The sequence below is a fragment of the Ochotona curzoniae genome, unplaced genomic scaffold, assembly GCF_017591425.1.
Source record: "Ochotona curzoniae isolate NIBS_2020 unplaced genomic scaffold, NIBS_Ocur_1.0 contig_2404, whole genome shotgun sequence".
Classification (NCBI taxonomy): domain Eukaryota; kingdom Metazoa; phylum Chordata; class Mammalia; order Lagomorpha; family Ochotonidae; genus Ochotona; species Ochotona curzoniae.
In genome coordinates this window covers 12,871,408-12,885,393 of record NW_024465451.1, presented here as the reverse complement: position 1 = coordinate 12,885,393, position 13,986 = coordinate 12,871,408, and the positions used below count along the sequence as shown (strand labels likewise).

Below are 13,986 nucleotides of genomic sequence, written 5' to 3'. Positions count from 1 at the left end.
CACGAATGGCACCCATAGGGGAACCTTGTGCTTACAGGGTGAGGACTTAGCCATTGAACCATCCTGCCAGACCTAGGTTCTGGTTCTGTCCTGCTAGGTCATGTGCTGAGAAGAAACAGTTCCACAGTAGGCTACAGTAGGTAATCTTTTTTCCCCCCCTCTTTGTAAAGATTTATTTATTTTTATTGAAAAGGAGGATATACAGAGAGGAGGAGGAGAGAGAGAATCTTCCATCCACTGATTCACTCCCCAAGTGGTTGCAATGATCAGAGCTGAGGCAATCTGAAGCCAGGAGCCAGCAGCTTCTCCTCCAGGGCCTCCTGCGCAGGTGCAGGGTCCCAAAGGCCATCCTCGACTGCTTTCCCAGGCCATAGGCAGGGAACTGAATGGGAAGCAGGGTTGCCAGGATTAGAAGTGGCATCCATATAGGACCCTGGCACATGTAAGGTGAGGACTTTAGCCTCTAGGCTACCACACCACACCCGAGTAGGTATTTCTTTATTTTGAAAGACTCCTGCAATGAAACCAGAAAAAGCACTTTGTCCCCTCATTCTGACATGGGAGATTTATACATACATGACCTTTGGCAAAGCACTTCAGTTTTCTGAAATTCAGCTTAACCTCCTTTAACAGAAGGTATCCCCAGATGGTTTACAAGTCTGTAATGAGGTTCCAGGACACTTCTGGGGAGCATGTGACTGGGGTCATGACTATTTTCCAAATATTAAAAACACTAGCCTTTGTCCCTGCATGCACATTTGCAGTGACAGCATAAAATCCTCGCTGGATACAACTGCTGGCAGCGGCGCACTCTCTAAAACAATGGTCCCAAGCGCTGCTGTTACTGCATTCGTCATCACTGTGCATTCATAATTTGTGGGTAGAAAAAAGAAAGCCCAGTCTCATGGAACAATGCCACTGATGAAGGAATGAAAAATTGCTGGGGTTAATCTTGTGGTACAGGTTAGGTATTCCCCACCTTTCAAACAACTCTGTTAAGAGGCCAAATGTTCCCCCTAGATTTTAACCAAAACATCACAACAGACCAGATGAGTGACAACGGCACTCTGCTCACTAGATGTTCTTTTAAGAAAGTTTTTTCTCATTAAAGCAGGAATGATTTTTAATTAATTTCAGTTTTAGTTTCAAACAGATTAATATTAGCAGACTTATACTAAGCTCAAGAGGCCTAACGGCTTAAGTCCTCACCTTGAACATGCTAGGATCCCATATGGGCACCAGTTCTAATCCTGGCATCCCCACTTCCCATCCAGCTCCCTGCCTGTGGCCTGGGAAAGCAGTCAAGAATGGTCCAAAGCCTTGGGACCTTGCACCTGCATAGCGGAACTGGAGGAGGCTCCTGGCTTCAGATCAGTGCAGCACCGGGCATTGAGGTCACTTAGGGAGTGAATCATTGGATGGAAGATCTTCCTCTCTGTCTCTTCTCCTCCCCTATATACCTGACTTTGCAATAAAAAAATAAATCTTTAAAAAAAAAAAACCTTAAGAAGCAACAACAAAACAGTCTAGTTAAAAAATGGGTAAAGGACATGAACAGGCATTTTTCAAAGTATGAACTATAAATAGTCAAGTGACAAATGAAAAGATACTTTGGACCATCAGGAAAATGCAAATATAAACTAAAGTGAGGTTTTACCTCACCTCAGTCAGAATGGCTATCATCCAAAAAATTACAAACAGATTCTGGCAAGGATGTGCAGGGAAAAGTACCCTAATGTGCTGTTGCAGAAATGCAAACTAACCCAGTCATTATGGAAGACATTATGGAGATTTCCTGAGATCCATGAGAACAGATCCACTGTGTGGCCCAGTTCTCCCACTCCTGGGAATATACCCAAACGAAATGGAATCTGTAGAGACTCATTTATACCCCCATGTTTATAGCATCTCAAATCATAATAGCTAAGATAGGCAATTATCCAGATGTCCATTAACTGATGAATGGATAAAGAAAACTTGGTATATATGCAGCACAGAATACTAATCAACCATAATATATACACAAAATGGATGTAATGGGAAAGCATGTTTAGTGAAATAAGCCTCACCCAAAAAGATAAATATCACATTTTTGCTCTGATTTACAGTAGCTATTATAGAGACCGTAAGAATATTACTATGGCATAACCAGTAAGCCATCATCTGCAATGTCATTGTTTTGTGTGGGCACTGGTTCGTGTCCAGCTCCTTGCTGTTGGCCTGGAAAAGCAGTGGCGGATGGCCAGAGTGTCTGGGACACTACCACCTATATGGGAGAGACCTATAGGCTCCTGGATCCTAACTTTTTTTTAGCCTGGTCCAGTACAGGCAGTTGTGGCCATTTGGACACTGAGCCAGTAAATGGAAAAAGCTTTCTTTCTAACTTTCAAAATAAAATTTTGGACTATGTGTGAAATTGACAACATCTTGAACTTCTAATTTAGTAGAGCATTAGGCCTGTAATTATAAAGTAAATCTAACATAACACAGAAGGGGGCCCAGCATGGTAGCCTAGTGGCTAAAGTACTCGCCTTATACATGCCAGGATCCCATATGGGTGCTAGGGTGGCCTGGGAAATCAGTTGCGGATGGCACAAAGCCTTGAGAACCTGAACCTGCATGAGAGACCTGGAGGAGGCTCCAGTCTCCTGGCTTTGGATCTGTGCAGCTCTGACCATTGCAGCCATTTGGGGAGTGAACTGGCGGACAGATGATCTTCCTCTCTGTATATCTGACTTTCCAATAAAAATAAAACTTTACCAAAAAAATAACGCAAAGGACACAGGAGAGAAAAAAAAAACTGAAACATCTGCCTCACCCACTTTCCTCCATACCTGACCCTCCCTACTCTAGTCCAGATGTCCACATGAGCGTTTATCCCTCTGAACTATGTAAACAATACTAAAAATGAAATCAAAAATCTGTTAATTTGATGGCAGACAGAATCTGCAAACACAAAAACTTTGGGTCCCTCATTAGCTTTTTAGAAGAAACAGTTTGACATTACCGCTGTATAACCTAAAGGGCTGGGTATTGTGTACAATGGGTTAAGCCACTGGGGCACTGGTCTGCCAGCTGCCCAGCTTCATGCTAACACACCTGAGAAGCAGCAGATTGCCCGGTCCCTGCCTCTACGTGAGAGCCCAGGATTTCCTGGCTGGCTTTCGCCTGGCCCAGTTCTAGCTGCTGCACACTTGTCTGTTTCACTCTGCCTTTCAGATCAACAGTCCTTTATGTACATATGAAGTTATCTGATATAAAACATTTAACAGACAAGTATACTGTAAGAGATAAATGTTAATGAAAACCACTAATGTCATTTTTATTATGACATTCATCTACTTTGTAACTAAGGAAGGCGGTTGGCAGCAATTAAGCCTCTAATGTGGTATAAACATAGTAAATACTGATTTTATTAAGGGAAAGAAACAACCATTCCTCTGCCTGGGTGCTAAGTCTACCACTTGTAGAGGCAGGGTGGGAGAGGTGAAATGCGAACTCAGTCCTGGATACTCAGCCAGGAAACCTAGGATTGGGCCCAGGCAGGGGCTCCAGAGTCTCAGGTGTTGATAACCTGAGCAGGCCGGCAGTGTCCCCACACAGTTTCTACCGAGCCCCAAGTCCCTCAACTGTGAAGAGCCTAAGAGTAGATTCTGCATTGACCAGGAAGGCACAGGAGAGTAGAGAGAAGGACAGTTCTATAATCACCCAGCGGCTAGGAAAGGAAGCTGGTACCCTGCTTTGAATCCAAAGGCTGGGCTCTTCTGGGGCACCAGGATGCCAGCAAGGACAGACAGTGCAGACTCAAAGTGATGAACGTTTTCAAGGAAAACTGCAGGAAACACTGATTCCCACAGCCTTCTATGGCAAGGAGAGAAGTATCCTACTTTGTAAAGAGAGACCAGATCTCTGCTGTCTGGGGACAGAGGGATGGGCTATAAAAAGCAGGCAGATCATGGGCAGTTTGCCAGCCACACTCTCCTTAAACTGCCCCAGGGGCCCCTGGCAGACATTACCACTATGTCCTCAGGATAAAGGTTGTCGCTGAAGGAGCCATCATCAAAGTTGACTTCATAGAAAGTCTCGGTGGTGAGCCTGACCACCTCACACTGGTAGAAGCGCCCGTTCTTATGCTTGCTGATGACCTTCTGTCCTGCAGTGATGCTCTGCAAGGCCCCCTTGGCACGCTAAAAGATGGAGAGACTGGTCACTCACACACAGAATTGACAGTCCTGCAAATGGGGAGCAAATCACTGGGCTCCTCTCCATTATGGAAAAATAAACTGAGGAGTACAGAAGCAGAAAGCAGAGGGCAAATGGCCTTTCAGGACATGCACACCCAGTCAGGACCCTGAAGAAACCAGTGCCATGCTCTCCTCCTTCCTCCCTGGCTACAGCTGGCCCTTATACACAGCACAGAACCTTATCCCAAACTCCTTGAATACTGTTAGGACTTCCCTAAAACTGATTACATAGCACCTGCTGCACACAGCCTAGACAACAGGAAAGTGTCTAAGGGAAGACTTTGCAAGTGACCGAGGTCCTGGACCCCAGGCAATGCTTCATAGCAACCACACAGCAGCTTTACCCTGAGGGACCCTCATGTTGCTTCCTGGGTGTCCTCAACTGCCTGCAGTAGACTGTCCCCCTTCCCCAAGAACCCTGCCATCCCTGGTATCCTCCCCTCACCCTCCTGGGTCCTGACCTTGCTCACTGAGCAAATGGAGAGTAGTCAGCTGCCACCCTGCTGCTCCTCCGCCAGGGGCCAAAGTTTCCCAGTGGCCTGAAAACCGGTTTCTTGCATCCAAATGGTAACTTACTGGTACCATGCCGTCCCCAAGCCTCAAGCTGATTCTCATCCTGATACACTGAGCTTTCCTAATGGCTGTGCCACCCTGTTCCTTCTGCTGCCCTGCTGACCTATGGCACTCTGTGCACGGGTTCATCTTCCAGCATCTGCTCAGCAGTGTTGGGACCTCCAGAGCCCAGTTTCTAAAAGGAATTAGACTGTCATAATAATTGCTGGTCACATCCAAGCGTCCCCATCAAAGCTAATCCCGCTGCCTACTGGCTGTGGAAGCAGAGTTCCTTCCTGGGGTCCCAAAGCTTACATGTCCTTTCATTTTCATCCTTCTACCACCTGCCCCCCCCATCTCAATTACAGTCTACAGTTAATAACATCATCATACTATCATGCTCATTGTTAAGGGAGTAAGCTGAGCCAAATTCAGTTCCTGCTCCCTCACCCCTTACCTCCCCTCTCCCTTCTCTCTAGTCCCTGTCCCCATGGCAGTGAACACATCCTCAGGGGTAGAGGTGACCCAAGAGCTCTGCCTACATGTTCACATTTCAGACCTTCCTCTATCCAAGGATAACTGGATTCTCCAAATCCAATCCGCAATGACTGCAATGATTGTTTTAAACCATAGAAGTCGGTTAGCCTAGCAGTTATGTCATTTGCATCCCACATCAGAGGATCTGGGTTAAACAGCAGGTTGAATTCCTGACTCTAGCTTGCTGCTAATATATGCAGAGATGATGACTCAGCACTTGAGTTCCTCTGCCCATGTCAGAGGCCTGGCTGAGGTTACAGGTTCTTGGGTTTGCCTGGCTTGGCCCTGGTTATCTGCAGACATTGGAAGAGTAAACGGTATTTAGAACCTTCTTGTCTCACTTTCTCTGTCACTCTGCCTTTCACATAAATATAATCTTTAAAAAAAAAAAGATACAGTCTGAAATCAATTTCCCAAAACTCTTGTCCAGTGGAAGAGAAATCAGACCCCTCAGTGTGGCAGCTCAGGGCTTCCAGTCACCCTAGTGCTGCTCACTGTCAAGCACCAACCCATCACACTCCCGGTCTGCACGGCTCGGGCTCCGACAACTTTCTGTAGCCTTGGGTGCCCTCCCGCTCACAATCCAACCTGATTGCTCAAAACCCTCTCCAAACGCTACCTTCCACCCAAACTCCTAACTCTTCTAGCTAACACGCACACGTGTCTTTCTCTGAGCCCCACCAGTTAGAGAACTGCAGCTCACTGCTAAATGTCACATGCCCTCCCCTTTAGTCCTCAACATTCCCAGAACTTCTGCTAAGTCACCAGCACTTAGCTTATGACAATTCCCAGAAGGGTAAGATCTGGGTCCTCAGGGAGTTTACGCTGGAATAGTAAATGAATTAACTAGAGTGTGCCCCCCTCCTCACCTCCAAATTTGGAATCTTGTGCCGAAAACAGGTAATGAAGACAACGAAAGGCCAGTCGTCAGGCTGCATCATGACACCCGCAGCCTGGGCACAGCTTACATGGAAGGCAGTCGGGCAACGACCATGCGAACACTGCACACAGCAGCCAGCAGCTCTTTTCCTCCGCTTCTTACAGAAGACACATTTCTGCAGCACAGGAAATAAAGGCATTGGGAGTCCAGGTACTGACAGGACAGCCTGCCCTATCAAAGGTGTCCCCTCCCGAATGCACACAGTCCAGTCAGACAGCTAGCACTAACCCCATTACTAAAACACAGGACACAGATCACCAACTCCAAACAAAGCCAGAGGACACAAGTGGCTGCTGAGCCAAGCAAAAACACTGTCCCCTGCCTGCCAGAGTATACAGAGTGTGGCAGCAGGAGAAGGCAAGAAGCACAGGCCATCCTGTTTTCCTTACCAGTTTGAAGCGTGACAGAGGGATTTTGCTCACATCCACAGGACTTCTTTCTGAAATGTTGACAAACCTCGCTTCCAGAATTGCCACAGCACATGAGACGTGGACCCACCTGCCAAGAGGCAAAGTCCACCTCAGTCCCCTCTGGGATCAATGCCCTGTAGCCTTCTCTTCTCATGTGGCCTCACAGTGTGACCACCCAGCATCCAGCATGATCTCCGACTTCCATCAGACTGCCCAGGACCCTGGGATGCAGTCAGGGGCTGGAAGTGACACACCGAGCCCTATGGCAACACAGGGACCCACTTCCCACAACTCCCTCAGCAGGAGGCAGAATGACCAGAGCCACAGCTGATGATGTGTAGGAGGCTTCAGTGGATGGCAATCGGCAGAACTCCTCCAACACAGGACCTGGGTACTTCCTGAAAATGCCCAAGTGTGCCACGTGCCAGGATCACTGCTCGCCCTCCAGTCTCTGCCAACCACTCCCTTCAACTCACTTTATATGCCACTGTGGCACAGCAGGTAAAGCTGCTGTCTGCAATACTAGCATCCCATATGGGCACCAGTTTGAATCCTGGCTACTCTACTTCTAATCCATTTCTATGTTAATGACCTGGAAAAGCAATGCAGCATGGCTCAAGTGCTTGGGATCAAATTGGGAGACCCAGAAGAAGCTCCTGGCTCCACTCTAACTCATTCCTTGCCATTGTAGCAATTTGGGGAACAAAGCAGCAGATGGAAGATATCTCTCCTTCTTCCTCCCCCTCCCAAATTTTCCCTTTTCTTATTAACTGTATGTTTCAAATTAATGTTTTTAAATAGGTGGGGAGGGGTAAGAGGCAGAGACTAGACCAATGGCATCCTTCAGATGAAGGTAGGTTCTGGGCACTTGGGAAAACTGACAGGCACCTATTTGAGAAAGCTCAGAGTCAGGCCACCACACACAGTGCTAGAAGTGACCCCACAGCATGGGAAGGGATTCATTTTGTGCAGGACAGAAAGTAGAGTGAAAGATGAAGGTAGAGGCTCTACAAGAGCCATTTCTTCCCCAAATAAAGGAGCACATCACAAGTGCACCCAACACCAGGGCTTCTCAAGGGCAGCAGGTGCTTTTAAAGGAGCAGAATCCACCAGCAGAGCCACACACTTAGAAGGTGTAACAGGCTCCTGGGAGCAGAGATGCAGGGTGTGTGTATGTGTGAGCGTGTGTGTGTTGCTAACTCCAAGGAAGCAGAACAGCTAGCCTTGGCTAACCACTGGCCCAAGCACATGCTCAACCTCAACTGAACAATAGGCTGAGTGCTGCATGCAGCCAGGGCTCCCTTTGCATGCTGGCACCAGCTAGATCAAGGTCACTGTCCTGACTTCAAGCCCATAATGTCTATGTCACCTTCATAACAGTTCCTAGTCTCATGGCTCCATTTTCAGTTCCCCACAAAGGAAGATGCTACTATCCTCTGCCTTGGAGAGTAAACCAGTGTTGAAAGGTCTGGGACTGCCATGCTCCTCTTGGCTGCCAATTTTAAAATCATCTAGAAGATTCCAGCTCCACACAATGTACTTTCCAGCTCCTCCAGTCACTCAGGAGTGTCCGTGGCCAGACCAGCTGCTGCACACACTTGGAGACTCACCTGTCATCGTTGGCTCTCTGCAGGGCACCTCCACGAAGGGAACATAAACAGCAGTTCTGACCGGGGAAGGGGGAATAGAGAACAGTTACCCCTGAGCCACAAACGCCCCATCTGTTTCTCCCCTCACTTCCTTTGGGCAATTCGAGGCAGGCAGGGCTTCTCCTGCATGGCTCCTGTTACCAGAATCTTCCAGAGTGAACATGCCCCAAGTATTTTTGGACTTGACCTCATCCCCCACAGTGATGTCAGTAATAAGAAATGCTCTGCTCACACAAAGGTTCTACCTGTTTCCTGAAGGTGGCACTGCAAGTTCCAGGGGCACAGTGGAGAGAAAGCTATGACAGGGACCATCAGAGCCCCACTGGGGGACTACAACCAATGCCCAGTCCTCTGCAGGGGCTGCCAACTCGACAAGACAGCCTATACCACATCATGGGGCAGACCTGGCTTCAATACTCCCCCTCACCCTGTGCCAAGCATACAGCAAGCACTCTCATTGTTAAAAACCTAGTCTCACAACACTTGCCACTTGATGCCATCAGGTGCCAGCCCTTAAGGGGACAACAGACAACTGAAAGTGCACCCTGCCAGAGCTGGAGTCTGCAGTGAGTCTGCAGGGCAGCACATCACCAGTGTGCAGGCACTCACCTCCTCCAGGGCATTGGCTGAACACCGGGAACACATCCATTCTTGAGAGGCTTTCGCAGGGGGCACCCCATAGCAACCTAATACGAACACAAAGACAAGCACAGTAAGCTCAGCAATCAGAGATGGAACATGAAGGAATTTGTAATTCCTTTCCTCAAAACCCCTCCCAAAGCTACAGCTCAGTCTACAGAAAAGCCTAAATTCTACAGAGTCCTTAGTGTTCAACTTCACAGGATGATAGCCCAGGGCTCATCAACAACCAACACAGTAGCAGGAACGAATCCCCTCCTAGCATCTGCTCCAAATGGCTTGGGTGCCAAGTATGGGCTCTGGAGTTCTCAGTGAAACAACCCATTCAGCAGCGAACTCCCCAAGAACACACAAGCAGCCTTCATGGGGAGTGGGAAGGCATGGGGGCCAACAGCTCACAAGGCCTTGTGGCAAGGAGGCCCAGGACACACAAGAGAGAGGTGTGGCACTCACTGGCATGGACCCGGACACTGCACTTCTTGCAGGAAACCAGGAGACTGGTGCCGTCCTTCTCCAGGTAAGGGGTGGAAAGGTTGATGTCCGTGCTGCATCCCGTGGAGGTGAAGCACATTTCTGGAATCAATGGCTTGGTCCTCTGCTTCTGCAGGGCTGTATCAGGTGTACTCACACAGTTCTGAGTAAGGCCTCCAAACTCCACCTGCAGAGGATAAGACAAGCGTATGGCACAGTGAGCACAGCCTGTGTACAAAGCTCCCCCAGCTGCCTGAGCGCCAACTCCCTCACTGCTAGGACTCTGCCTACGGCTCCCGGGTGCACGGCCATTATCCCCAGCTACTAATTGAAGTTACCTCTAATGACTCAAATTCAATTTCTCACAGCAGTACCAAACAATGGCCCCAAGGGAATGACTGAGAAAAGAGAACGAGGTAAGAGGCCACTGGGATTTCAATCTTCCCAAACCAAATGGTAATAAAATGCATGGAAACATAAGCAGCCCTGCGCCCTGCTCCAGTATAGCACCCAAAGTGCATGCTCCCACTGGGCCAGCACTGTCTGCCTCAGCTGTCCCTATCAGCACCACAGCACAGCTGTAGTCCCACTGCTGGGTCCAGGCTCAGAACATCATGGCCACATATTCCCCCTGAAGAACTAAACTGACTCAGGTACCTGCTTGGCTCTGCCACTGGATGGCACCATCAGCCCCATTCCCAGGATAGCCCACAAATACCCCTGTGCCTGTGGCTCCCCGGAAAGTCTGCCACCCACTTAGCAGATGTGCTAATGGCAATAACTGGGCCATTCACAGCCCCAGCACACAGAGCTCTTTGCTTTTGCTTTTCATCAATGGAAAGAAGCAGTGAGTTGTTCATCCAAAATGTGTTGGTCTGAGGTTCCAATCTTTGGCAAGCAGAACCTGCAGGCCTGCCAGGCTCAGCAGCAGTCATGCCACATTAACCACGAGGGCAGGACCACTTACCTACCTGTCACTGTGTACAGGCCCCAATGGTACCCTGGTACCTGCTGCTGTGAATGCCTTCTTGGCCTCCCAGAGCTGGACCCAGAGACCCATGATGGGTGATGCCCTCAATCCCCACATGGGGAGGAAGGACATAGCCGAGCTCAGCATTCAAGCTTCCCCCCCCCTTCCCCAATCCAGCTCAAGCTCCTTCGGCTCCAGGCAACACCCCTCATGGCAGGAAAGAAATTCGGCCGACAACAACACTGGAGAACCTGGCTCTTCGCCCAGCTTTCAGATGGCAGGAGTAAAGCCATCACAGTTTTTCAGGCTGACTGGCAGGGATAATCATGGGCCAGGTTGATAACAAAAAGGCAGACTGCTGGGCACATGGTGTGGCCTGTGATTCCTGCAGGAGCCATGGGAGCTAAGCCACGTCCGCACCTCCTGTCCCACACGTTTTGCAGTTAAAACACACTGCTTGGTTATCTGCCTGGCAAAGATTAACAGGGGACACCAAGAAAACAACTCTTGTCAGGCCATTAGGGACAGGGACAGAGCCACAGAGAAGTGTGGATTCCCTCCAACTACCAGGCAAGGGCATGGGAGTACCTGGTGGTAAGTCTGGAAGATCATGCACACAGCGCAGTGAGGGGCCTGCAGGGCCATGGTCTCATTGAACTCCTTTTCAGCCTCGAAGTTGGGAGGCCGGTTTTGCCACAGCTGGCTCAGGGGCTTGGCCCAGGCCTCTGTCTCCTCAGCCTCTTCCTCAGGGGTCAGCTGTTCAGAGGGCTCTGCAAGAGGAAATAGACACTTGAATTAGCGCCAGCTCTGTACATTCGGGGCTCATCCTGGATAGCAAGTGAACTCAGCCAGGCCTCCAGAGTACCAAGGGAGACAAACGCCAAGAGGATGGGACGGTCAGCAGGCCCCTTCCCTGGAGTTGTAGGGAGGCCTGTCCAGACTTCTTGCTCCAGGCAGACTGGCTCACAGCCTCCACTCTGCTTCTTGGCCCAGTAGCTTGGCCAGTGCCGCTATCCATGGGGGATGTCTTGGGAGGGAAGCATCACCTCACCTCCAGACACCAAAGACAAGTCCTTGACCCCTTAGGGTTTTTCCTTTACTTGTACAGCAAGAAGAAAAATGGCACATCACGGACCTGGGGCAGAACTTCCCGGGTCTTCTAGAAAGGTGAGCAGAATATTCAGTTACTCTGGTGAGGCTTTCCAGCCACATCAGCTCCACACAACTAAATCACGCTCGTAGCGTGATTTAGAGGATGTGATGCTCAAGCCCAAGGTCACACTATGACAGCATGTAGGTGACATCAGCCCACTCACGGAACTAAGAATTACGTATGCATTTTTAAAGGACCAGTTGGGGAAAAGGGCATCAGGAACCAACTAGAACCACAAACTCACAACTCACGCTCCCTAGCCCATCAGAGACCCATGGAACAAACTGTGTCTTTCGGGTACTCGAGCCAGCGGAGCACACACACTTCAGACCTCATTACTGCCTAAGTAAGAAAAACTTCCCTGGCTGTGTCTCCTGAGTTAACAGGTGTTTACTGTTAACTGTTTCAACTGTGAAACAAGAGTTAAGGCACAAAGGTGCCCACTTGGATTCCCCTTGAGTCAATATGACCGAGACACAGCCTACCAGCTTTCAGTGGAAATCAAAAATCAAGTGAGGCAAAGTCCATAAGAATTATGAAGGCTACAAGTGAGTGAGGACAATCTTTGGAAATCTAAACCGATACCCTCCGTATTTCTGCAGAGCCTCCCTGGTATTTGAGGAAGGTACACAAATCCACACCTCAGCAGGTGTGATCAAGGCCAGCCATCCCTCTAAGGCATCCCATAAGACACTGCATCCAGCCATGTGAGGCCCTCAATAATTCCCAGAAACAAGGCCTCTGATGACCTCATACCCTCCAGACAGCAGAGCTCTCATAGGCACCAGTCCAGGGACAGCTCTGGTGGGCAGGCTTGCAGCAGGTGCCTGTCCCTCTGCAACTCCTGCTCAGTCACATCTCGCTTCCAGGGATCTGGCAGCTGCCACTGTGTCTGGCCTCAGTGCAGGATACTAAGCCTAAGGAAGCTGACGCAGATGATTAACATCTACTCCTGAAAGCCCCCATTGCTAGGGTCCAGGCAGGAGCCTCAGCACCCAAATCCAGGCAGAGAACTTTTCCCTTTATCTTGGCCAAGTCCAAATGACCAAACAGGATGAAGAAAGAGAAACAGACAGGCTCGCAACCACTACTATAACTCTAACACATGGACATCTGTTCCAATTACAAAGCCAAATGCAGCCAAAAATCATTTCCACTCATTTGTGGCTCCAAATGAGGAAGGAATCAAAATTTTACAGTTCACATAACTGTAACTCTTCATTAAGATGTACAATTGCAAAGAGTGTATTTCATTGAATATATTATGCGTCAACTGAAAATATTTTTTTTCTTAAAGTGACAAGAAGTCCAGTGTTGTAGCACAGCAGGTACAGCCAATGCCTGTGATGCTGGCATCCCAAAGAGCCCTTGTTGAGAGTCCCAGCAACTCCACATCTGAGCTGGTTCCCTGCTTTTGTGCCTGGGAAAGCAGCAGAAGACAGCGCAAATACTTGGGCCCCTATCACCCAAATACAAGGAAGAATAGGCAGGGGAATTCCTGGCTCCTGGCTTTGCTCCTTGTTTTGGCCACGGGGGGAATGAAACAATCACTGTCTCTCCATGTTTCAAATAATAAGTCTTTGTACTGGGCCCGGCACGATAGCGTAATGGTTAAGGTCCTTGCCTTGAACGCACTGGGATCCCATATGGATGCCGGTTCTAAATCCAGCAGCTCCACTTCTTATCCAGCTCCCTGCTTGTGGCCTGGGAAAGCAGTCAAGGATGGCCCAAAACCTTGGGACCCTGAACCCATGTGGGAGACCCAGAAGAGCTCCTGGCTTCAAATCAGCGCAGCAACGGTCGTTGTGCTCACTTGGGGAGTGAATCATCAGACGGAAGATTTTCCTCTCTGTCTCTCCTCTCTGTACATCTGCCTTTCCAATAAAATAAATAAATCCTTAAAAATAATAGTAAGTCTTTTAGAAAGTAACCAAGCCTTTAAAAACTATAAGAAGTGGGCCCGGCGCGGTGGCGCAAGTGGTTAAGGTCCTCGCCTTGCACGCCCGGGATCCCATATGGGCGCCGGTTCTAATCCCGGCAGCCCCGCTTCCCTTCCAGCTCCCTGCCTGTGGCCCGGGAAAGCAGCAGAGGACGGCCCAAAGCTTTGGGACCCTGCACCCGCGTGGGAGACCCGAAAGAGGCTCCTGGCTTCAGATTGGCATAGCATCGACCGTTGCGGCTCACTTGGGGAGTGAATCATCGGACGGAAGATCTTCCTCTCTGTCTCTCCTCTCTGTATATCTGCCTTTCCAATGAAAAAAAATAATAATAAAAATAAATCTTTAAAAAAAAAAAAAAACTATAAGAAGTAAAAAAACATACAGTATTCTATGTATGTGTGTCTGGAAAGTTAGGAAGATAACACAATATCCATAGTGTTCATCTCTGACAACCAATATTGCTTTGAGAGAATTAGGGGCA

The 13,986-nt window shown here is 48.9% G+C and overlaps 1 protein-coding gene across 4 annotated transcripts in view; it reads right to left on the bottom strand.

The window, feature by feature from the left end:
* KDM4A (lysine demethylase 4A) overlaps positions 1-13,986 on the bottom strand; it is a 42,432-nt gene that overhangs the window by 3,354 nt on the left and 25,092 nt on the right. For all 4 annotated transcript variants that reach the window (XM_040974343.1, XM_040974345.1, XM_040974346.1 and 1 more), the window contains exons 13-19: positions 11,001-11,182; positions 9,425-9,629; positions 8,942-9,018; positions 8,294-8,349; positions 6,663-6,771; positions 6,203-6,388; positions 4,017-4,187 (exon numbers count right to left, since the gene is read on the bottom strand). In XM_040974343.1, coding sequence (XP_040830277.1) covers positions 4,017-4,187; positions 6,203-6,388; positions 6,663-6,771; positions 8,294-8,349; positions 8,942-9,018; positions 9,425-9,629; positions 11,001-11,182 — 986 coding nt within the window. The remainder of the gene's footprint in view (positions 1-4,016; positions 4,188-6,202; positions 6,389-6,662; positions 6,772-8,293; positions 8,350-8,941; positions 9,019-9,424; positions 9,630-11,000; positions 11,183-13,986) is intronic.